Here is a 25,350-nt window from a genome sequence, read left to right as displayed (position 1 = left end):
TGGGTGCAGAATCTGGCTACCATCCGAGTTAACTTTTGCTCCTTTCCTAATAATAGGGCCTTTAGTTTGGCCTTAGCCCATATCACATTTGTCTGAACTTGCAGTCAGGATTAATGATCAAACAGGGTGTCGGTATTACACGGGTAGTCAGAAGCACTGGACATATATTCCTGAATGTGTCTTTCCCATTATAAGCAGTCTCACTCTATCGTACTCTCAGTTCTGCCAAAAGCAGGACTGTGAAAGTAGCTGATAGCAACTGGCAGCCCCTGAGGCAAAGGTGGACTCCTGGGAGCTGCCATCTGCCCTGCACAACACCACAGGTACCAGATCAAGGCCTCCATTCATCCATTTGCCAGAAACAGGTATTTTAGATGGAGGAGAAAGGCAGATGTATACACGAAGGAGGCAAGATAAGGAAGAAGCCTTCTTGATTGTCCTGCCGGCTCAGACCCTCCAAGTGCCCCTATTTTCCAGGGATGTCCCTGATTTAGAGAAGCCATCCTTGTGTCTGATTTTATCACAGAATGTCCCACTTTTCCTTAGGATACCCCTATTTTCATTGGAGAAATGTTGGAGGGTATGGAGTTATCCAACCACTGAGCCGCCTGAAGGCAATTCTGTATAGGGAAGGGTTTTTTTTTTTAATGGTTAATGTTTTATTTTGTTTTTATGTATGTTGGAAGCTGCCCAGAGTGGCTGGGGCATCGGGGCAACCCAATAAGAAGTGTGGGGTATAAATAGTAAAAAATTCATTTTGGAATGTGACGTCCCTATTTTCATTGGAGAAATGTTGGAGGGTATGCCTGCCCCCTCCTGTCTTTCCCACTTGCTCTTCCGCTCACACCCACTTTTTACTTCTTTGTCTCCACTATGTGGCTGAAATGTTCGTTTCTGCTACGTTTGGGGGTGGGGAAGCTGTGATCAAGCCATGCCATGGCTGGGCAGTCATCTCACAGGTTTACACAAAGCTCTTATTAAACTGTTCCTAATAATGTGACCTTCATTAGGGCATATATTTTTATGCCCTAATGAGTCCCATGGACTGCAAGAAGATCAAACCTATCCATTCTGAAGGAAATCAGCCCTGAGTGCTCACTGGAAGGACAGATCCTGAAGCTGAGGCTCCAATACTTTGGCCACCTCATGAGAAGAGAGGACTCCCTGGAAAAGACCCTGATGTTGGGAAAGATTGAGGGCACTAGGAGAAGGGGACGACAGAGGACGAGATGGTTGGACAGTGTTCTCAAAGCTACAAACATGAGTTTGACCAAACTGCGGGAGGCAGTGGAAGACAGGAGTGCCTGGCGTGCTCTGGTCCATGGGGTCACGAAGATTCGGACACGACTAAACAACAACAACAATAATGTGACCTTCATTAGGGCATATATTTTTATATATAAGGATTCATACCCCATCATACCCCATCCTTCAACAGGATCCCATAGTGGCCTGCAAAAAGTTAAGATTACAATAAAACATATTTTAAAAGCAGATGGTTCAAAACACCATGGTATAAAAGAACAGTATAAAAGCTATTGGGAGCAATAAAACAAAGTAGAATGAGAACAATGTAAAGATGTTTTTTCTAAAGCCTAGGAAAATAAAATGCTTCTGCCTGGCACTTTAATGAAATCTGAGTTAGGGGCAAAGTGAGCCTTCCTGGGGAGAGCATTTCACAGCCAGGGTGCCACTACTGAGGAGGCCATCAGATGGCTGACATACAGAGAGAATAAAGGAGGAAGCATTTGTAAAGTGCCCCTGCCATTTTTATTTTGTTCTCCCTTTGCTGCATTCAGCTCAGTTACGGAATCATGTTGAAAGCAAGATATTGGTCAAACATATGATGCTGAATGAAAATTAGCTGCAGATGTTGGAAGTTTGAGTCTTATGCCTGGGCCAATTATATGACTGTTCTGTTTTAGGAAAAGGCAGCAGTTCAATGTGAGTCAAAATTCAATTTTCTGCAGTGAATAGGAACCAGGAAAACAGAAATTAGTTCATTGTTAGGCTGAGGTTTCAGGTACTGTAGTTGGCAGGGTCAGCCTTTCCAATAGGCACAACCTTCAGATATTATTAGACTCCCATCAATCCCATACAGCAAGTCAACTGGCCATGGATGTTCAGTAACACCCAGAAGGTTTTAGGTTGGCGATCCCTGCATTAGAAGAGGGAGGCAGCCACTTCAGACAACAGATTCTAGACTGAGGAGCAATGGCAGCAGCCTCCTGGCCATTCCTTCTGAGCCCTGCTTAGGCCATTCCTCGGTTTTAGTAGACAGAGCTATGTGCGTCAGGCACAGAACCAGCTAGCCTGCTGCCCACAAGTGTGGTGGAGGATGCTGTCCCATTGCTGATGTAGAAGTAAGATTCAGCTGCATGTCCAGTTGGCTTATGGAATGAGGGCGGGGGTGCCATCTTGTTCTTCCCCCTCAGGTAGCAAAATGTCTTATTTAACCATTTATGTCAGGCGTCATTTAAAAATAGGATAGCAGAAAATAGGAGCGCCTAACCATCTTTTCCATTAAACTGCTGATCAGCAATCTAGGAACACCCCCTTCATTGCTCATGGTTGCTATGCTCCCTATCAATTGCTCACAATGTGAGATCACCCTGAAGACTCTTGCAGTGTCAGTCACTGCTGGAGGAGGAAGCATGCCCAGACACTGTAATTCGCTAGCCCAGTATTTATGTGTCTGTATGGAGACAGCATCCCCTAAGATTTCAGACAAGTTATGGACATAGATTGGAAAATACTGGTCGGTGTGATAATTCTGCCCCGAGATCTGTAGATGAAGGGCGGTATACAAATTTTAACAACCACCACCGCCAGAAATTTTCTGACACTTCCTCCTAGACCTTTCAGTTCTTAAGAATTACTGGTAAAATTTAGCATTCTCTAAATTCCCAAGACGAATGCTTTCGGAGACACTCCTGACAGGATTGAACAAGAAGGAGGGCATATCTCCGATACCATAACGTAGCGCTTGTCATACCGTAGTTGGTAATGTATTACGGCTTTCTGAGGCTTTCATACAAAAAAAACTCTCAGCCCTCTGAGAGAATTTTAGGCTTCCGTCCCATATATACTTAGCTCAGAAAAGGTTCCATTGAACTAAGTGGAACTTCAAGGACTAAGAGATTGCCGGGGGAGAGGGGGGCGGATGTGGGGCTCGTTTAATCTCACTGTAAACAAGTGGTACAGTGACAATAAAGTATTTATTTATTATTTAATATTAGCCATTTTATCAAAAAGCCATGTTTGAGAGATGAAGTGCAAGAAAATAATCGATAAATCCCCAGCAAAAGTACTGTCTCTCTCTTGTAGGGAAATCCTTAGCGCAAGATGAAGTAGTTGTAAAACAAGAGCAAATTTCAGTGCACTGTCACTTAGGGAGAATTGGCAGACTTCAGTAGGTTCGGATGCCAAAAATAGTACCAAGGATTTGGAAGTGAGCTAATCTTGTGAAAACAGTATTTGGGCTGGTCTGGAAGCAAGAGTAAGTTTTTGGTTTTCTTTTTTAATGTTTTGCTTGTTAGTCTATGGTTTCCATCTCTCAAGGGAAAATCGGTCTGAATAAAGGCATGAGATCACCTAGCAGATAAGATCTATGGTTTTATCCAGAAAGTGTACTTTTTTAAAAAAAATTAACAGTGCTTCAACTGAGGGGTGGGAAGGAACTGCTATACAAGAGATTCTTGCTCTTCAGTTTTGTGAGTTTGGATTCCCTTATGTATGTAATTTTACACTGGTTGGGATGGGGCTCAGTTAAAAATAAAAACAACTAAGCATATATATTAAAAGCAGCCAAAGGCACAATCAGGTGAAACGTACTCAATTTCATCTCACTGAATGGAAGAGACTTAAGCACCATCCCTTAAATTTGGCTGAATGATGCCTTTGTTTTTTCATAGATTCACTACACTGTTCCAAAGTCACAGCCACTTCTGACTATGCCACCCTAGGCATGACCTCTCTGCAAATTTGGGGACATAATTTGGCTCTTGACCACACTTTAAAAAAAACAAAGAAAAACCCACATTCTTAGCAGGGGTGGAGGAAGGGGGAACGGTGGGGGTGGTCCGCCCCGTCTGTCACCACTGAAGGGGGTGACAAAATGCCAGGCAGCACTTAGCATGGGGGCTGCAGCGCACCCAAGCCACACATCTCTCCTGGGAGTGAGGTGGTGGCTTGGGTGCCCACAGGCCCCGCACTGCCCCAAACAGTCCACCTGCTACCTCCCCCTCAGCTGTAGGGCGGCTGAGTGGTCTAAAACAGCAGATTGTAGGGAGCAGCCCCATCACTCCAATCAACCTGGCAAATTGGTGCAGAACATTTTTGTTTTTTTAAAAGAATGAATATTCTGGGACACCCAGAGCATCTCCCCCCCCCCATCATAATATGTAGTTTTGTCTTATATAATATGTATTATACCCCCAGAGTCACATTGTATTCTAGGGGAGGTTTTTTATGTTTAAAACTGGATCTTCTGATCAAGGTTGGATCCATTTGGGGAGAGGGAGGAAATCCCTGGCAGCTGGTGCTGGACTAGCAAATTCCCAATAGGATGCTGTCTTTTATTTATTTTATTGCTGTGCTACTCCTTGGAGAAGAAGGGGGTCCCTTCACATAGACCCCTATAGCTCAGTTTTACCCAGCTAAAAACTACCTAAGAGGCATATTGAGGCCATTCTTTTATATATTTATTCCATTGCTCTGAGCAAAGGTGACCTTGCCTTTTTCGAGCTTGTTTAAGAAAAAGCTTGCTGGAAGCAAGCATCAGATTGGGGCAAAAAAACACCTCCTTTCCTTGAAATCCTCATTAAATTACCATTTCAGCCTGAGATAAGGAGAGCCCTTTGCAGGAGGGCTGCCTCGTCATTTCAGGTGCCAAGCACATGGACAATAGTAACCAGGGGCAAGCTATATCTACTCCTTGCATGCAGTCAATGGCACAAATCACCCCCAACCAAGAAGCAAACACCTGAGCTTAGTTTGGTCCAACAAGTGACATTTTCTTATCCTCAGCGAACAGGGAAGACGTAAACCGGCATGGCTGCTCCGCTCCATTGTATCTAGGAGAAAATAGATGCATACATTTGTACGAGCAGCTGAAAATTATATATGGAAAGTAAAGCGATTTCACAGTAAAGATTAAAGTGGATTAACGTGATCTCAGCAGTAATGCTAATGTTTATAAAGACAAAACTCAAGATACAGATGTTTAAAGGTCATAATAGAAGCAATTAAGCGTGATTTTGGATTTATAGAAAGTCGTTTGCAGCTGTAGGATGGTCCTGCCTGCCATTTACTCTCAATGCAGGAGAAATAAAAAAAGTCACATTCATTATACTTAACTGCTGCCTAGGGTTTCAATGCAAAAAGTTAATGTGAAATGTGGAGCTAGAAGCAGCACATGTTTTCCCTTGTATGTCTACTCAGCTTGATTCTTCTCCAAGGGGAAGACCCATTTATGTTAAGAGTAAAAAAAAAGGAGGGGGAAGCATTAAGATCCTTGCCTGTGTCTCTCTCTATCCCCGTTTGAGTATATTGTAGACAAACAAATGGTTTCAGTGGGGTAACTATCACCTACAAGCACAAGCAGTTTCTCACCCTCAGGGACCCCTAGGCGTTGGAGAGCTGTATCTGACTTGCACATTCCATTTCAATTTTACTCATATAATCTACAAGCCCCATAAACATACTTCCCAAACATGGAGCTTTGTTAATTCAAGGCCTTCAGCAAAGGCTGCTCTGCTTGAACAAAAGACTGTGGGAAGCCTAAATTCAGATCAGCACCTGTATACAAGGTCGGATTTAGGTTTGATGAGGCCCTAAGCTACTGAAGGTAATGGGGCCCTTTATATGTCCAGCTGTCCTTTGTCAATGACAAATTGTCACTGTTTTTTTGTGTTGAATATATGGTCATTTATGGACCTAATAGGTATCTAAAGCCATTTGCACATAACAAAATATGTATTTTATCAAAGTTTATTTGATTTTGATTTTATTTTTTGGAAATGTACATCCAGGGTTTGCTTCCTTTAATTTTTTTGGGTGCCCCCAAGAGAGTGGGGCCCTAAGCTATGGCTTGTTTAGCTTATACAGAAACCAGTACTGCCTGTATAGGTAGACCTCATCTTACTCGGGGGTTACGTTCCTGGCTGTCACGTGTATAAGTAAAAGCACATAAAACCCAGGAAGGGCCCCATGCAACCATTTCTACCTGTCCGAAATTGGTGCTGAGCGCACCTTGCCGTCCGCCCTCCTTCACGAGGCAGAGACCCTCTTCCCATCTCTGGAAAGGTTGTGTGAGGGCTTCCCCGATGGCTCCCCTGAGATCTCAGGTGGCCCTTCCCAGGGCGGGGGGGGGTTCCTGCTCTCCTGCCCTGTTTTATTTATTTCTAAATTTTCAGAGATCCACATGAAGCTGCAATTGCGTACGCGAACTCAATGTAAGATGCAATCTACCTGTACCTTTATGATCTGCCAGTTAATCAGACTTATTTGGGAGGTGCATACCTTCTCCTCTTCTTCTTCCTCCACATCCCTCACCACAGCTCCCATTGCCTCTTCCACACACACACACACCCCACTTTGCTGAAGGCGGGCGGGGGAACAAAAGGAGGCCAGAGAGTCCACAGCAGGTGGCAACAGAGGAAGCTGCCGCTGCTGCAGGAATCAATGCACTCTCTGAGGCCAGATCTGCCACCTGAGGCGACTGCCGTACCTCACCTCATGCGTGGGCCGGCCCTGGGCAAAGGTCTGCATGTAGGTTCCCACTATTACTGAGAATCCTGATTATGTAGACGTCTTGGTAGCAGCAGGGCCAGGGCCAGCAGATGCAAGGCCTGCTGTCCCCTCGTGTCCTGTACATTTTAATCCATGTGCTACCCCTTTTACCTCAAATCATATCATTTCTACTTTTCTCTGCTGGGGGGTGGGGGAAATAGATACTGGCCCTTATTATCTGCATGCTCATTTACCTATACTAATTAATTTAAATGCATGTTGATCTGCAATTGCTGTCCTCCTAGCGCTGAGGCCAAACTGTTTAATGGGTTTAGAGGCAAAAGAAATAAAAATAAATCCAGCGAGGCTAATTTAAAACTTGCCAAGTGGCAATTCTCTTGCCGTTCTTTTAAACCACTCTTAGCCCATCTCCTAAGGAAAGCTTCGAAAATGCTGCTGTAGGGCTTCTTAATAAAGTCCTGAAAATGCAAGAACAGGCTCCCTTTCGCAACTGCTCCTGCCTCTCTACAGGGAAAGGCAATCAACATCTTATCTGCTGTGTTGGCTTCAAATTTGGAAAAGTTTTTCAATGTGACGAACCCTAATATACCTGGGTGCAACAATGGTTTAACAGGCATAGAGGGGTCTTCAGAATTTCACATCTTTGATACGTGGTCATCAGTGGGAATGAGACACCATCACCCCCCCACCCTGCCCTAGTGAGTTGCCAGAAATGTATGGCAACAACACAGAGCAAGGGACAGGATGGTGAACAATTGCAGCATGCAGAACAGATCTGTCTGCAAATAGAGGAAACAGAGGCAGGCTAGGCCACAGAGATTTTGCAGAGAGCCAAGCAGCAACAGCCTCACTGTTGCAGCACGTCAAATTGTCTTTGCCGTTTCTTATCTTTCTACTGGGTGGGATTGGTTTCCAGGCTCCATTAATCATTCTGTTTTGCAAACCTTTAACCTTCGTATAATGAAGCAAGCGCACATACTTTAAAAAATCCAAAAAAATAAAAACCTCGCGCATAAGCCATGTATTTGGGGAGTGACTGTTTTGCGTCCCTTTAAGGAAGAGACAGATTTAGAAGGCTTCTTTCCCCCAACTCCGCCCCACAAAGAGGATGTTTATAATTAAACAGATTCCCCAGGAGATGGTGTGATATACCTCCCTCCAAGAATGGGAGCAGAAGACATAATTTTCCAGTTTGCATTTTTTAATTTTTAACTTTGAGGCACATAGGTTTTAGGTTCACCTGACCCTTCTGTGATTCAGCACTATTGTCCTGATCTTTTTTTTTGCCATCCTGTATTGCTATAGTGAACTAATTCTCCGAGTGGGATTGAACGAACTAGTCTCGCTAGATGAAGCCCATGCAAGGACTCCCACCAGCACAACAGGGCTTGCACTGGCAGAACAATTACCATAGCTCCATGTTGAATTCTTCCCTCTGAATACTACTTGTTTCATAGCCTAAATGGTGCCACCAATTGATAGCAGGCTTGGGGTAATGGCACCACAGAAATAATGCCATCACTGCCTTCAAAGCAGTGTTAGAGTAGGTACAAAGGTCAGTGGAAGTACTGCAGATATTGGCTCACCAGCATTATATGCCCTCGCCCATTACAATAAAACAAGAAACTTCTGGAGATTTGTCATCTGCCAATTTTGACTCCAAACCCAGATGAATAGTAAATTTACTATATGTGGAGTAGGGTGGTTGCATGTCTTTATATACAGGGAACCAGGCAGAGGGCCTTTTCGGTAGTGGCACCCACCCTGTGGAATGCCCTCCCACCAGAGGTCAAAGAGAACAACAATTACCAGACCTTTAGAAGGCATCTCAAGGCAGCCCTGTTTAGGGAAGCTTTTAATGTTTGATGGATTTCTGTATTTTAATATTTTGTTGGAAGCTGACCAGAGTGGCTGGGGGAACCCAGCCAGATGGGCAGGGTATACATAATATATTATTATTATTATTATTATTATTATTATTATTATTATTATTATTATTATTATTTAAACGACAGGCCTCTAATAATTATATTTGTCCAGTGACCACCAAATCAAAGTGCTATACTCTTCCGCATTGAGGCATTGAGGCCAATGGTAGTGGCAGGGTTACCTTTGCCTTGAAATCTAGCATTCTCATCATCTCTTTTGGATTCAGTGGCAAAAAAACTACACCCAAGCGTATTTTTCTTCCAGAAATTTGCTCAGTCTTTGCTTTAACTCCTTGAGAAGTGGAGGGTTTCCCTGCCCTGCTGCCCAATATAAAGTTACAGGTTTGGGATCTCTCTCTCTCTCTCTCTCTCTCTCTCTCTCTCTCTCTCTCTCTCTCTCTCTCTCTCTCCCCCCAAAAAAATCCTGCTATAACTTGGCTAAATCCAGGTCATATATTTGATTGCAGGACTGAACTGTTTACTTCTCCATTACTTCTTTCTGTAAGGCTTTTAGATTCCCAAAGAACGCTAACATGTTCCATCCTTTAACCTTCTTATTTCCCACCATGATATGTCAGGTCTATTAAACCAAAAAGGCAACTGGAACAGGCTGGTTTAAAGCATTGCACTGTTTCAGAATTGCAAGCCGCTTCCCTGGCATGTACATCATCTTTAGGCAAGTGACAGTAACTCTCAGAGGCAGAGCACTTGCTTTGCATGCTGAAGGTTTGATCCTTGGTGGTGGGAAAGAGCTTTGCCGGTAACCCTGGAAGAATGCTGCCCATCAGAGCCGGTGGGCACAGTTAGCCTGACCTAATGTAGATTTCCAGGTTCTTAACAATTCAGTAAGCAGCTGAAAATAGTAGCTGCCTCAGACATGGCTACCTGGAAGAGGCTAGAATAGGAAAACAGGAAGCTGTGTCACTACCGTGTTTCTCCAAAAATAAGACACCGTCTTATATTTATTTTTCCTCAAAAAAAAAACCATGGTGGCTTATTTTCAGGGGATGTCTTTTTATTATTAAGTATGGTACGGTTTAACCTACAAGGTTAAACTGCCTATCACTATGGCTTATTTTCGGGGTATGGCTTATTTTCGGGGTATGGCTTATTTTCGGAGAAACACGGTAGTGAGCTAAGGCTCTCCTGTCCCAAGAATGATAAACGGATGCTATCCATAAAAGTGCTTGTACTAGAAAGGATAAACACCTCATGAATGAATGAATGAATGAATGAAGAGCTGCTTGCAAAGCATTAATGGCCTCCTGAAACACATTTGCTCCTGTAATGCTTCACATCAGACCCTAGCCTGCATTTCCTTGATATTTATCCTGTTATTCATCCCTTTGGCAGGCAGTGGCACAATATCAATAAGACACATACATTTCATATATAGGGGCAAGTCTCTGTTTTAGCCATGCTGTCTGTGCCTTTTCCTGTCTTATCTGCTTGGGGTATCATCTGAGCATATGAAGACAAAGGGAAGGAAAAAACAGCCTTGAGAGGGACATTGTGCTGGCTGACACGGGCATGTAATTTCCACCACATGCTTCTCTCATGTGACATTAGTTCATATGAAGAGATTTAGGCACACTTAAGCCTGTTTTATACTCAAACCCTTCTGGTTCTAACTAAATGTACATAGGACTTGGGCTAAGAGAGTATAAATTTCTAGTTGCAAGTTACATTTCTCTGTGAACCAACTGGTTTTTTGGGTGGTTGTTCAGTGCAGTTTTGACTTTGCAAAGGTATCTCGTGCATGCATGGCTATGCCATTTACTGAAACGTAAACCTTTTTAAAGAACATTTTATTTTAGAAAGGCTGAGCACTCTCTTTCTCCTGAAATCCTTTCAAAGAAGGTGGCTAACATGACAAAGACTACCCACCTCTTCTGAACTGGCTCCACCTTGAACCAATAATAACCAACCGTTTTAGCGGCAAATTCCAGAGGGGGAAGCTCTCTCTCTCTGTCTTCAACCTCCCTCTTTCATCATAACTACCGATGAGGGGTCAGTAGGATTTTGACTTTTTGCAAAACAAAACAAAACAAACAAAACCTGGAATGGATAGCACATGCCACCACCTCCCAATGTCCCACATTTTGCTCTTGATCCTTTTAAACTATTCCCACCCCCTGGCAGTGGTGTAGCGAGCCGCTGTGACACCCGGGGCGACAAATTGCTATGCACCCGCTGTGCGCCTCCAGCACCAAGCTCCAGGTAAAAAGCCCGCTCGGTGTGGCGGACGCACTGCGCCGAGCGGGCTTTCTACCTGGAGCTGGAGGCATGCGGTGCGCCAAGCGGACTTTTTACCGGGAGGCTGGAGGCTCGGCTTGGGAGTTGCAGGGGTGGGGGTGCCAAGTGGGATCCCCCCCCCCAGAGTGGAACCCGGGGCGGACCGCCCCATCGCCCCCCCATTGCTACGCCCCTGCCCCCTGGAAGTCTGGGTGTGTCACCTCCCCAATGCTAAAATCCATATCTCCTCTGATATTATATCACCACCACCAGTGCTATTATCCTTCTCTGTGGACTTATCTCCTCACCCCTTATTGGATTAATGGCACTGCCGTTGCAAATACCCATGCTAAAGGTAAAAGTATTTGGAGGGAGGGGGAATCTGGAAAGGCCCTTAGATCTTGAGAAAGATAAGGCTATTAAAAGCAACAGGGCTTGACTAGGCAAGAAGCCAGAACTTTGTGTCAAATCCATCGCTTCCCTCGCCAAAGTTAACAGCAGGGGCTGGAGTCTCTGCAGCTACTGGGAAACACGAAGGAAGCGTACAATCAACGCATTTGCTGTTAGGCTAGAAAGCAAGCAGCTGGCAAAGTTCTCTAAAATGAAATGGCAGATCTTCGCATTTTCACCTCCACTTGGGTTCAGTGTTAGGAACCTGATAGTTGAAGGACCTGAGCTCCCTACATCTCCCTGTTCCCAGAAGTCTGTCTCCGGACACTGTCGTCAATCTCAGAGTTCATTTCCTGGTTAAACAAACAGCAATTAAACAACACAAGACGGGGCAACGCCTAGAGACACTGTCTCAGAACTCGCCCTAGACAGGCCATGTGACACCAGGGGTACCAGTGTTTTGGCTTTTGGCTCAAGACAAATTAATCACTAATAGAATGCCTGATGGTGACAAACTGTATACAAGAAGAGGGGGGGTGTTGGTCAGTAGTGAAATATGCTCCGCTTCTTGGCAGATATGAGCCAAGCCCATCAGTAGAGGACGTGCCGAGTGGCCAGGGTGCTTTCTCGCGCTGCTGTTTAGCAACTTCCTCTGTACCCAAGTGGATGTGTGCATTATTTATATAATGTCCATCACTCTTTCAAGAAAGCTTATGCCACTGTAGCATTCTGTGATATCACTGGAGTCTGTTTATTTCCTTTTTAGTGTGTGTTTCCTTGATGTTTGGTGGCATTGGCATCTGTTTAGGCCTAAGAACAGGGTTTCCCAAACTTGGGTCTCCAGCTGTTGTTGGACTACAACTCCCATCATCCCTAGGTAGCAGGACCAGTGGTCAGGGATGATGGGAATTGTAATCCAAAAACTGCTGGAGATCCAAGTTTGGGAAACCCTACCCTAGAGATTCTAGGGGCATGCTATGTCTCACAAAAGCAAGGAATGTGGTGGCAATAACTTTACCCATCTTTTCCGGAGCTGACCCTCTGTATATGTTACAATAAACGTCATAAACTTATTTTGTTTTGTTATATAGTAAATTAAGAAATAGCTAGAACTTGGAACAATTTTTGTCTAAGAAGGGGCTCCTGTTCTTTCTGAAATTATCCATTTCTGCCTTCCTTCTTTGTTCCTCACGTATAGGATAATAATCTGTAGCTAAATTAACCATGCTGTTTTAATAGATTATTTTGAGTTTCCCAATAGCTCTCAAATGTCACCTTTGCAGTAATTATCATACGGAGAACCAACTCCATGTGATCTTTAGAAAATAACATTCATTGAAAAAGCAAACCAGAAGCGTGAAGCATAATTTATATACCATACTTTATATTTCCTGCAGTCATTCTCCTGTATGTCATCTCCTTGGATGTGTGTCTCACATATGGGAAAAGATGAGCACCTAATCAACATTTTGCATTAAATGGATGAAATATATTTTACATTCTCTTAACAGATGCTAGGATGTGGCCTATCAGTTGTGCCTGCTTGCCCCATATGGAAAAGATTAACCAACCATTTCATATTAAATGGTTGAAAGATCTTGTACATTCCTCTACCTGACAGATACTATGATGGGATGTATATGTTGTGTCGGTTTGCAGGTGTGTATTGAAGTTTAAGATTCGCCTCCACAGTACTTTCATGCTCTCAGACCACCAGGTCCAAATAGTGTTTAGACTGAGAGGATTCTCTGTTATTTTACATTCTCTGTTATGGAGAATTTTTGACCTTTGTTTATTTTGTTTTGTACAGAAAGAAGGACAATCCAGAGCCCACCTCATTGCCCAGGAGCTTGTGTCTTCAGAGAAAGAGTAAGTCCACCAGCTAAAATTTGGTTTGCAGTAAGCTGGGCTGTGCATTGCACATTGATTTATTCAGCTGTAGCTGGTTGACAATTAATAAAACTGTCTCTTTCCACAGATATGTGGAGATGCTCCGGCTGTTACATATGGTAAGTAAATCATTTTAATTGTCAAAACCTAATTGCTCTCTTACTTAGGTATAATTTAGGAGACAGAAAATGCAGTTGAAGAGGCTGAGGTGAACGCTGTCAGGAGTGGCTTGTCATGCAGAAATGTTCATTGGACCATTGCAAAGGAAACTGTCTTGTGATAAAAGCTATCCTGCTCAGTATGTGCCAGACATGTAGACTCTCGAGTTCCTCATCAGTCGGAATAGAACTTTGACCGAACAGCTTGATAGGATGATTTGTCTAAAAGGACATACTTTTTTCTTGAAATCCATTTCATGAACAGAAGAGAAAGAAATTCGGAGGTATTGTATGAGTATTTCCTTACAACTTTGGGATGGGAAGAAGGAATAATTCTTTAGAGCTGCTTTCGTCAGCATGGGATGGCTCCAGCAAATTCTTCCCCTATCTCTGTGCAAACAAATATTTTGTATGGTTGAGTAATACAGTCGGCTCCCACTTGGATCTCAGACCTTTTGCAATTCACAGGTCTGTTGTGGAGCCAAAAGCGTAAATCATCTCTTAATCTAAAAGACATTTTCTCATTTTTGCACTAGTGGGAATTTCTTGTATGAATCATTTTGCGTGGAAATAATAATAATTACAAGGTCGGATAGCTCGTTGTTAACCAATAAGTCAATTAATTAACTGACCATTGCTGCAGTCCTAATCACACTTACTAGGCTGTAAGCCCTGTTGAGTTGGGGGTGGGACTTCCTTCTGCATAGACAAGCTTAGAATTGCACTGTACGTAAATGGCATGGAGTTCTCACTGGAGATGGCATTCTGGGAAATAGTGGGAGAATCTCTGTGAGGTCACCCGAAAGTACCAGTGTCTGGAACAAGCACCTATTAACTAGTGGCTAGGTGGTCTGGTAGTGCTCTGGACTCCCTCAGCCTGTTATCTTATCAACCATTCTGTGCAAAACAGTCCCCACCTGTTGTGGTGTAAGTCCTTCTGGGTGGAAAGTTTGAGTCTGAGCTGGTGATATTCACCACTCACTTCCTTCACGAAGTTTCCAGGAATCCTTGTGTAATATGGGGTTGACCAGATGTCACATAGCTCAAGGAAAGGGGGGGGGATGATAGGCTAAAAGAGCATGCTACTCATTTCCCACTGTCGGGGATGTCAGCTGACTGTTTCATTTTTCTCCCTTTTCACGTACTTCTTACATTGATACTTTTCTCCAATCAGCATTGTTGTTAGGTTTTGTCCTGGGCTTAAGAGCCTGTGATTGATATGCAGGAGAAAGTGGTTTTTAAAAAAGCCTCACCTGCTTTTTATTTTTTTCCATTGTTGGCATTGACCTGTCTCAAGAGACAATGGAGTGTGCATCCAGGGGTGAAGTCAAACTGCTGCATTAGCAGCACCGAAGTGACCCCCTCAGGGTGCATGCCTGGGCAGTGTGTATGGAGGTCCTGGGCTGCTCAGACCACAAGACCCCCATCTCGACCTCGCTGAAGTGGTCCAAAGGAAAGCAGAGCAATAGATTTGGCACCAGCTTGGCTACAGGAGTTGCCAGAAGGAGGTGTACAAGGCACCATCCAACTGGGACACCACTCTGGATTTGTGTAGGCAAAGTATACTTCTGAAGATATTCTGCAAGGCAGCAGAGGTCTAGGATCAGAGTTTTGTTTCTGCTAGATGGGCTACCTTGCCAAGTGGATGAGCCCCACCTGCCCCTCACTTCACAGCACTTGCAGAAACCGCCTTCTTTGACCATTGGACCCAATAGTTGTCTTGTCTGCTCCATCTGCTGAAGCCTGTCTTCGCATGAAGGGGATGTCCCTAACTCACTGAGGGTTTGAGACCCATTGGCTACCCTTATCTGTTTTAGTTGGCCAGTCAAAGCTGTTTCCCGGGGTGTGGCCGCTGTCGCATGCTGACAGCTTCTATGAGCCACAGGTGAACATTGAATGTAGGGTGAGAACCAAAGGTGGACAAACTATCCCAGAAGGCGCATGAAAGGAAGCCCCCCCCCCCACCGGAGGTTCTACCCCTTTCCTCACCCCATACACCCCAATTTTATTCATATTAAGAACACAGGAGCAGGGCCAGATACGGAGCGGGGATTGGCACCCCTAGGATTCCTTCTTCTTCTTGTCAGCTATTTTAATATACTGTAGGTAGTTTTGTCATTATTAGGCACACTCTTAAAAGGTAAAGGGACCCCTGACCGTTAGGTCCAGTTGCAGATGACTCTGGGTTTGCACGCTCATCTCACTCTATAGGCCGAGGGAGCCGGCGTTTGTCCGCAGACAAACCTTCCAGGCCATGTGGCCAGCATGACTAAGCCGCTTCTGGTGAACCAGAGCAGCACACGAAAACACTGTTTACCTTCCCGCTTGAAGCGGTACCTATTTATCTACTTGCACTTTGACGTGCTTTCGAACTGCTAGGTTGGCAGGAGCAGGGACCGAACAACGGGAGCTCACCCCGTCGCAGGGATTCAAACTGCCGACCTTCCAATCAGCAAGCCCTAGGCTCTGTGGTTTAGACCACAGCGCCACCTGTGTCCCTAGGCACACTCTTAGACACCCTTATTTCTGATTTGTTATCATTGTTCCTGTCAATTCAACGTTCTGGGGAAAAACTTTTTTTAAAAAAAAACACTCTGTGTCTTCTGTTACATCTCCATAGAGCAAACAAAAGTGTACCACACCTTCATTTAGAAAAAGAAAAATTCTTTTTATTTCCTTAAAGTCTCAGGAACACCATCTTTTCTCTGACACCTCCCCCTCCCCGCAAATCAGAGCAGATCCCTACTCCATTCAGCGGAACTGAATCAGTTTGGCCTTTCAGCAGGGACCTTAATAGTTTGATTGATTGCCAAAATGATGACATTTCCATATACTCACTCTGCTATTCAGCCAAAAGAGTGGAAACATTGTGTGAGCTCAAACTTTATATTACCTGGTGTGGCTCAAAAATAAAATGCATGATGTTAATCTGGAAGTGTAGCTGCTTTTCATCCAGCTTTGATCACAGTGTTTCAGTAAGAAGTTCAACAAATTGTGGGGAAAGGAGATTGGGCAAAATTAAGAGAAAATTAAGTGGAAAGTTTATCCATACCATGTTCATCATATGATGACTGCAGAATCAAGTGCTGACTCACATATGCCACTAGAAAGCAAACATCATAGAGACAACTTGCACTGTCACTAGATACCACTTCAAACAGGGCAAGCTCAAGAAATTTTGCTGGGAGAGAAGCCCCAGAAGTGGTAGGAGGTTCAGCTTTCCACAGATTACTCCTCTCACCCATGAAATTTGCCGGGTGATTCCCCCCTTGCACCACTCAACGCCACTGTGGCTCAAAATTTGGGTTGAAAGTTCTTTGTTGAGAACATTTGTTTCAGTACCATCATAAGTCCTTCCATTTGTCATTTTGCTTTCACATCAGTAGTTTGCTAAAAAGAGAGAAATAGGTTAGACGCTGAGCATGAAGACCAAAATGAATATAGCTACACAATGCTACATGTGTTGCAAACATCATGAGATTTTGAGCCAGTAATAATTAACTGGAAATGATTAGGAGGGGTAGTGAGCAATGAGCCAAAGCACACTTTCTTCTGCCTTGGGTTTCTTGGACAGCATTGAAAGTCCTGTCGGACTAATCAAGTGCTTGTTTTGCTAATGAAATCTCCCAATGAATGGGAGAAGTCTGTCTAAATGAAAAAAATACATTGAATGTTACAGTGCCCAAAGCACTTGACAAAAGCTTAGAGGGATATAACATCTGAGAACAATAGGCTGTTTTCAGTTGCAATTGGCTGATTCATTTATTCTTCTGCTTCTTCATTTTTTCCTAACCAGCAGGTGGGGGGAAAAAACTCTCCATGGGTCTTTACGGAGGGAACAGGAAGCCAAAATGGCTGTTCAACTGCTTAGTGTCCCTCTTGTAAACGCACACACAGAGAGAGAATGTGTGCCAGCCCTTCTTGGCCCTTGGCCAAGTACTTTGCAAACAGCCTACTGGTACAGTATTTGAAATGTGCATTGTACAGTTTGCCAGTGTTTAGCCTCATTTGATTTTGGTGTGCGCGCAAGTTTGTGTGTGTGTGAGAGTGAGTGAGTGCATGTACTGAGTTCATGATCCATGACCTAATTTCCACCCAGTAGTTGAAGGATAGTAGGCAAATTGTGTCTGCTGTGTTAGAATTTACTGCAGTTCATCTTCAACTGGAAAAACAGGGGTGGGCAATGAAAAGATTTCAGAGCATTGCTGTTCTCTGCCATCCAAGGCCACTCGTTCTGCAACCTCAGAGATGCCTCAATTTAGCTCAAAGCACAACATAGACTGTGGTAGCTTGGTCCTTGCTCAACTTAGAGATTGCCTTGTACTCTGTGTGCCATCGTGGTCTCTTAAATCTGCTAAGACAGTGCAAGTTGCTGAATCAGTGCACCAAGTACATATGACACGGGGAAGCCATCAGGCTTTCTGGTTAGCTGACCATACTGATAGCATGGTCTCTTGTTTTCTCCTTGGCAGCTCCCCACCTCCGCAATGCCACCTCTACAGCAGCCTCTTGGCAAATAGGAGGTGCTGCTGATCTCCTCCCACCCTTGTTCCCAGGGTAGATATTAATCCCCACCCCTTGTTCCTGGTGTAGATCTTCACTCACCCCTTCTTCCCTGGTGGAGTATGTGTGCCATTTTGTGGTTCACCTGAGCCTGGGCTGGCCCTTGTTGAGATTAACCAGCATTTCAGGTTCAGACCTAATGCTACATCACTTTTCAATTGTGCAGCTGCACAGGTGGAGGGAAAAGGAAGAGGGAGTTTACAAGTCCCAAGCTCATTAGTGTCGCAAGCCATAGTTTATTTTTACATCAGAATGCTGCCATTGACTAATTGACACTTCCAGCATTCATGAGAGAGAGAGAGAGCTACAAAATGCTGGGATTCAAATTCTCTTGCTTAGGTCTCAGGACCATGTCACATTTATGTTCTATACAGTGTCTAGAAAATAGCTGGCACTCTGTGGATGTGAAATAACAGTTGCCATTTTTTTAATGGCAGAAATAGTGCCAGGAGCACACACTCCGGTTTGAGCCTCATGAGTCACTTAGAATGTAATTGGATGGCTCTAGTTCTTTCCTCAGTTCTGAATCTAGCAGGGAATTGTATGAACTAAAAATATTTTGTACCTTTTCCCTCTTCTTTCTCGGGCTGTGTTTTTCAGATGATGAATCTGGAGACCTTTCGGGTACTGTGATTGATCAGAGTTATTGAGACTGCAAAAGTACTTTACCTGTGATTAATGGTTTCCCAGGCTTTCAGCACTTTAGGCAACAGCATTTTTTTATATGGATGCTTACAGCATTACTATTAGGCTTTAGTTTTGCAGAATTAATCATTGCAAGGCTAGCCATCCTGGCTGCTGGAATTAATTCATTTGTCTGAGAATTAATTATAGTCACACATCTATTGACGCAATTAATAATATAGTAACATTTGCTTGAAATCCATGAGAAAGAAAAACTTTGGTTTCGTTAAGTGATTTTTTTTTACATATTTGAGGCATAGCTTTGGCTGCTATAGTGTGATGATGTGTAGTGAACTCTCAGGGGGATATAATCTCGAGAAATTCTTGGATTTCTCAATACTGTCAACCTTTAAACTGAAATGGTAAAGGGCAGCAACAGATGTATCACACAGTGCAAATGTTCCTTCTGCTTTTTTAAAAAAGACAAATAGAAGAGAAGATAAATGAGCCTACGCTACTTACCTCATTTCGTGCTCATTTTTTGTGAGTGTTCACAATCACCTTCCATTTCCTGCTATATTCAGCACTTGTGATCACATCTGTGTTTCGGTGATGTTCTTTGCAGCAACATTTTCCTTTTGCTTAAATCTTCTTCATCACAGCCCTTGGCTCCATGTGTCCATATTGCCATTTGTTACCGGTGGCTTTCATAACCCACTTGATCTGTTCAGTGACACCACAACACATTGTGTAATGCGATGGTATCGTGGATGAAAATTATCAAAGTTTCTGGGTCACCACAGTCAGTAAGGCAAAAGTGTGGGCAAATGAGGACTGTGAGAGGACTGAAAATGCAGCTGAGAAGCACCAGGGTCAGCCAGAAAGACAAAAAAAGGATATCAAATAGCATTGAAGCAGTGAGAATGTTTGGTGGGCATTTTTCCCACCTAGGATTCGTTCAGTTGAATGCGTTGCTTTCAAAGTGAACCCTGACATTTGAAAATGTTTAGTGCATCTCTGACATAGACTCGTGAACATCAGCCTTAATCCTCAACCACCAAACACTAGCCCACATGTCTTGGAAAATTCTCCTGTTAGATAAACCTTGCTCTTTTTCAGGTGGAGTAGTTTTTGTTAGAAAGAAAGAAAAATACATTTCAGATTAAAGGAGAATGATGCAATTACAAACATACTGTATATATTAAATATCTAAAAGCAGCAGTCAGTTTTAAAATCAAGAGCAGCAGATCCATACATGAAAGCCTATTTCGAAATAACCTGGATGGTTATGTAGCTTCTCACAGCAGCTGCAATGGTCTCTACCGCCCCCCCCCAAATCTTTCTTTAAGGGAGGATTTTAAAAAAAAGCCCTCAGCCACCTTATCTAACTTGGGTTAGCCAAACACACCCACCCTCAAACATTTCTCAGAATTTATCCTAACCCCACCCCGCAAACCATCAGAAAATCTACCTCCACTTTTTCAGGGATAGAATGGATCTCCCCCCCAAAAAAGTGGAGGCAGATTTTCAGGACACCGTGGGTTGTATCTAACATTAGTTTTACTCAGAGTAGAGTGTACCCGTTGAAATTAATGGCCATGACCAATTTGAGTCCTTTCATTTCAGTGGATCTTAGTTGGCTACAATCCCTTTAGTTCAGAGCTAGATCTGTTCTCTCAGATTGGTATGGTGTGTTTCATGGGACTGAGTAGCAGTCCAGATTTGAGGTGAAAATACCAAAACCTCCAGATTAATTTGAGAGTAAAAGATCAAAAGTGCCTGTACATTTTTTGAGTATCTGTTTAGTTCTTCATGAGTGGAAATGGAAAGTGGCAAAGTAATACAGTGCTAGTATAAATGATGGAGGGAGATAATGTGCCAAGCTTTCGGAGCAATTTACCAGTAGTGGTAAAGGTCTAGCAGTTGAATGGCTACGCTGTGTACACTTCATTTTTACTTTGTGCTTGCTGGGGAAAGTCAACATAGTTTTTGAAAGCAGCTATAAAATTTTGAGTTTCTTCCCTGAAACCATGAGTGTTAGATTTTGCATTCCATCTAACCCGATCTATAGAGGTACCAAAATGCATGAAGTATGAATGACATCCTTGGATGAGATATATATGGCCATGGTAGTTTCTTTTTAAAGCACTCTCTTGCACTCTCATAGCATGTTTTGCCCTACCGTGTGACTGGGAAAGGCTCATTCACAATTTTGGGAGGATGCTGGCTGCTATTTCTATTAACTTTGCTGAATCTTTGCTTTGGTGGATTGTTAAAACAGCTGCACTCCCCTCCGCCTGGTACTCCACTCTGGCTGGTAAGATTTAAAATTGTTGCTTGTTCTGTGTACAGTAGTCTGTAAAAACACAAACTCTCACCAGGAGTTATCCAGAGTGTCTGGACATGGAATATCCTGTCTCAAGTTTAAAAGTGTAATGATATTCAAGCAGTGTTGAAGGCTGCAATTCTAACTCCACTCACCTGAGAGTAGAGATGGAAAGACCTGTCCATTTTGATTCTCTCAGTTTCTCCTTTTCCCAATCCAATCTTAAATTCAGCTCTCCATATTCCTGCGTCAATTAGCAACTTTAAAAATATCCTCATGAAAATCCGTCAGCATTTCAGCGTGACTTTCTCCTAATAAACATATTTTTTTGCATACAGTTTTGACTCATAGACACATTTTCCCAATAATTTTTCCTAATGTATGTTGTTTTCACCAAGATAGTCATTTCAATGCACGCTTTTACCACATGTATTCACTTTTGTGAACGTTGTTTGTTTGGAGACCTGCATTACAATATTTGGATAAGTGTGAATTTCAATGGATGGCTACATTTTGGTTCTCATGATTGTTTTACAAAGTGTGAATTTGAAAGACTTGCCTTTAAATGGGAACTGAATTGACTTTCTCCCTCATCCTTACCTAGGTACAAACCCCACTGAATACAGTAAGAATCACTTCTTAGTAGACATGGCTAGAATTATACTGTAAACCTGTTGGGTCTTACTAGGGTTTGGCCCACTGAGTAAACACTGGGTTGAGGATCATACACAGGCCAGTACTCAAAGGCACTCTTCTTTCTCTCCCCTCTTTCCTTCCTCTCTCTTCCGGCTCCCTCTCCTTCCTTCCTTCCTTCCTTCCTTCCTTCCTTCCTTCCTTCCTTCCTTCCTTCCTTCCTTTTCAGCTTTCTTCCTCTCCCTCATTCTTATTCTTTCTTTCCCTCTACTTCCTTCCTTATTTCTCCCTTTCTGTCTTCTCTCCCTCTTTCTTTTTCTTTCCTTCTTTATTCCCTTCCTTCTTTCCTACTCTTCTTTCTCTCCCCTCTTTCCTTCCTCTCTCCCTCCTGCTCCCTCTTTTCTTCATTCCTTCCGTCCTTCCCATCTTCCTTCCTCTCCCTCTCCCTCATTCTTATTCTTTCTTTCCCTCTACTTTGTTCCTTCTTTCTCCCTTTCTATCTTCTCTCCCTCTTTTCTTTTTCTTTCCTTCTTTATTCCCTTCCTTCTTTCCTACTCTTCTTTCTCTCCCCTCTTTCCTTCCTCTCTCCCTCCTGCTCCCTCCTTCCTTCCTTCCTTCCTTCCTTCCTTCCCTCCTTCTTTCCTTCAATCCTTCCCAGAGAAGCCCCACTCGCTTCTCTCTCTCTCGCACACACACACACACACACACACACACTGCCCACCCACCCGCCGCCACAGCAAACCACCCAGGGGGAGCCTGGGGCCCTCAACGCACATCCCCGCCAGTGGAGGCGGCGACGGAGGCGACGCCTGCACGGTCCCAGGGCTTCCCCTCCGTTCCCACCCAGCTAGCGCCCGTTTACTTAACGGGCTGAATGACACTAGTTTTAAAATAAATATTTGGTTAGCATTTATGTGAACAGGAACTCCTTGTCCATTGAACATAACATAAGGACATAAGAAGAGACCTGCTGGATCAGGCCAATGGTCCATCAAGTCCAGCATCCTGTTCTCACAGGGGCTGAGAAGATGGCTGTGGGTAACCTGCAAGAAGGATCTGAGCACAACAGCAACAACTGAATTCACTAGGACTTACTTCTGATTAGGCAGGGCTAGGATTACAGCCTTAATTTTAAACTGTGTGGCAAGTCATTCATGCTGGCTGGGCTACCAGTAAAACAATTCAAGCCTGCAAACAGGTAACTTTTAATTCCAAGGAACAATTCCCCTCAGAAGCCCCAATAGGGCTTTGCTGCAGTTGAATTTTGTAACAAAACAAAACATGGGAGGACAGTGATGCTGTGTGTGGATTCCAAAACATAACGGAAGGGAGGACAGCAATTCTGGAGAAAAAGGCTAGTGTACAAGCAACTCTGTAGACCAGGCATAGGCAAACTCGGCCTTTCAGATGTTTTGGGACTACAACTCACATCATCCCTAGCTAACAGGACCAGTGGTCAGGGATGATGGGAGTTGTAGTCCCAAAACATCTGGAGGGCCGAATTTGCCTATGTCTGGTGTAGACCTACATACAGGATAAAGATGCTATGACACATGAAAACAGTGACACTGAGGGAAAGAGAGGAAGTTCCAGCTGCAAGAACATTGTGTTCTTGTGTGGTGTGTCACAGGATATCCTTTGATCAGCTGGAATTCCCATCACCCATAATCCAACTATGTCTCTTACCAGGCATATTCCTGGTACAGTGGTACCTCCGGTTATGGATGGGATGTGTTCTGGAGGCCTGGCCGTATCCTGAAAAGTCCGTAACTGGAGGCACCCTTCTGCGTACACATGCAGCGCAATTGAGTGCTTCTGCGCATGCGTGCTGCGCGCAGAGCACTTCTGGCCTTGTTCGCAACCTGAAGTTTACATATTCAGAGGGATACGTAAGCAGGGGTATGACTGTACAGTGGTGCCTCGACTTATGAATTTAATCCGTTCCGATGGCACCTTTGTAAGTCGAAAAATTCGTAAGTCGAAAAACGCCATTGGAAACGTGATTTCCCATAGGAATGCATTGGAAATGGAAAAAATTGTAAGTCGAAGCAACCCTATCTAAAAATTCGTAAGTTGAAAAATCCCTATCTAAAACCACCGTGTTTTTTTTTCTGGATGTCGAGACATTCGTAAGTGCGTGGCCATTGCCCCCATTCGTAAGTCGAAAAATTCGGTTGTCAAGTCATTCGTAAGTCGAGGTACGACTGTATTAGCAATAGCTACAGTGTCATTGTGATATTCCAGGCAGTTTTGTCTGTTGCAAGAGTTATTGGTGTGTATAAACAGCAAAGGAAGGTCAGATCAGGACAGATAAAACTTTTTTTTTATGAAACCAAGAAGCTTCCTAACATCCACATCTGCTGCGACTGCTATCAACGAGGGAGCTTTCAAACTCTGCAACTTTCAGAGGACATCTCTTTCATGCTGGCTTTCCAGTCAATAGGTCCCACTCTTCCTCTCTCGGTTGCTCGTTCTTCCTCCCTTCCTCTTTCTTGTGCAATTAAAATCTCCAGGCACTTCCATGGTTTATTGGGATGCAGAGGAAGACTTGGGAAAGTGCTAGATGTTTTTCTAAGTGGTTCCATATGGTCGTCCAGTGCTAGCAGAAGCTTACAGTTTGCTTCCAGTTCCCTCCGGTGTGCGTTTACTTTTGTAGACAACGAAAGATCCAGTTATTTTCCCCATAAAGATTAGATTGGCAGAAAAGAAGACATTTTGCCTGCAAGAGCCTTCGCGCGGGCCAGAATGAGGAACACCCAGCTGCCTGGCTCAGACTCCTCTCTAAGTGTATCCGCTCCAGGGGAATAAAGAGAAAGATTTATGAATAGTTCTTCAGGATACTTGCCAGGCACAGTAGAAATACTCGGCTAGCTTCTCTGCACAAACCCTGCAATGTTTTGTTACTGTAAGAAGGGCATAGATTTATGGGATGGTGCAGGATACCAGAGGCGCAGCAGAGATCATCAGTAACAGAGTGGCTCAGTTTTGGTCATCAAGTCCATGGGCCCTTCAACACAGCAGTTTAATATGCACAGCATCCACATGGCACTACCCTCATCAGGCATTTTCTTATTTAATCCAGATTTGCCATTTCCGCATAAAATCATATAATTAAAAAGAAGACATGGAAATAGTAACTCCAGCCTCCCAACCAAACCTGGATAGCCAGACAGTGGTTCTAAACCCAGACCAAAGGAATGAAGTTTTATTTAGCTCGTGCTAAAGTGGCAGAAAAGTGTTTCATGGAAGCCCAGTGAGGCCCTGATAGAGGTCCCTGAATTTGATAGCAACATGCCTAACTCGTGCCATGTCTTATGTGCATCAATGCATTATCTGGGAATCAAAGGAAAAAGAAGTGAAAGGTGGGGGGGGGAGTGCTTTTGCTACTCTGCTGCTTACTATTCAAACAATATAGCTTGTATTTAGTAGCACCAAGCATTTTCTAGGCACAAATAGTCACAAATATATACCATTAGGCTGAAAACCTTTGTCAAGGGCAGTCTATGGTGAAGGAAAGGTGCTATGCAGATGCTCAGAGCCATCGTATCATCGTATATTCCAGTGTTTAACCTTTTCACCAAACACAGTTCCTAGAGTTGGAATTTGGTTGAAACTCAGCCTTCCTTAGGGACGCGGGTGGCGCCATGGGTTAAACCACTGAGCCTAGGGCTTGCCGATCAGAAGGTCGGAGGTTCGAATACCCGCGACGGGATGAGCTCCCGTTGCTCTGTCCCAGATCCTGCCTACCTAGCAGTTCGAAAGCACGTCAAAGTGCAGGTAGGTAAATAGGTACCGCTCCAGGCAGGAAGGTAAACGGCGTTTCCGTGTGCTGCTCTGGTTCGCCAGAAGT

At 43.8% G+C, this 25,350-nt stretch overlaps 1 protein-coding gene across 3 annotated transcripts in view; it reads left to right on the top strand.

The window, feature by feature from the left end:
• The window catches only part of FGD5 (FYVE, RhoGEF and PH domain containing 5), a 141,972-nt gene that overhangs the window by 63,240 nt on the left and 53,382 nt on the right, over positions 1-25,350 (top strand). For all 3 annotated transcript variants that reach the window (XM_035106525.2, XM_035106523.2, XM_035106522.2), the window contains exons 4-5: positions 13,117-13,175; positions 13,285-13,315. In XM_035106525.2, the coding sequence (XP_034962416.2) occupies positions 13,117-13,175; positions 13,285-13,315 (90 nt within the window). The remainder of the gene's footprint in view (positions 1-13,116; positions 13,176-13,284; positions 13,316-25,350) is intronic.

The sequence above is a fragment of the Zootoca vivipara genome, chromosome 2 (genome assembly GCF_963506605.1).
Source record: "Zootoca vivipara chromosome 2, rZooViv1.1, whole genome shotgun sequence".
Taxonomy (NCBI): domain Eukaryota; kingdom Metazoa; phylum Chordata; class Lepidosauria; order Squamata; family Lacertidae; genus Zootoca; species Zootoca vivipara.
The sequence above is the reverse complement of the archived record's forward strand: the minus strand, read 5'-3'. Positions and strand labels throughout refer to the sequence as shown.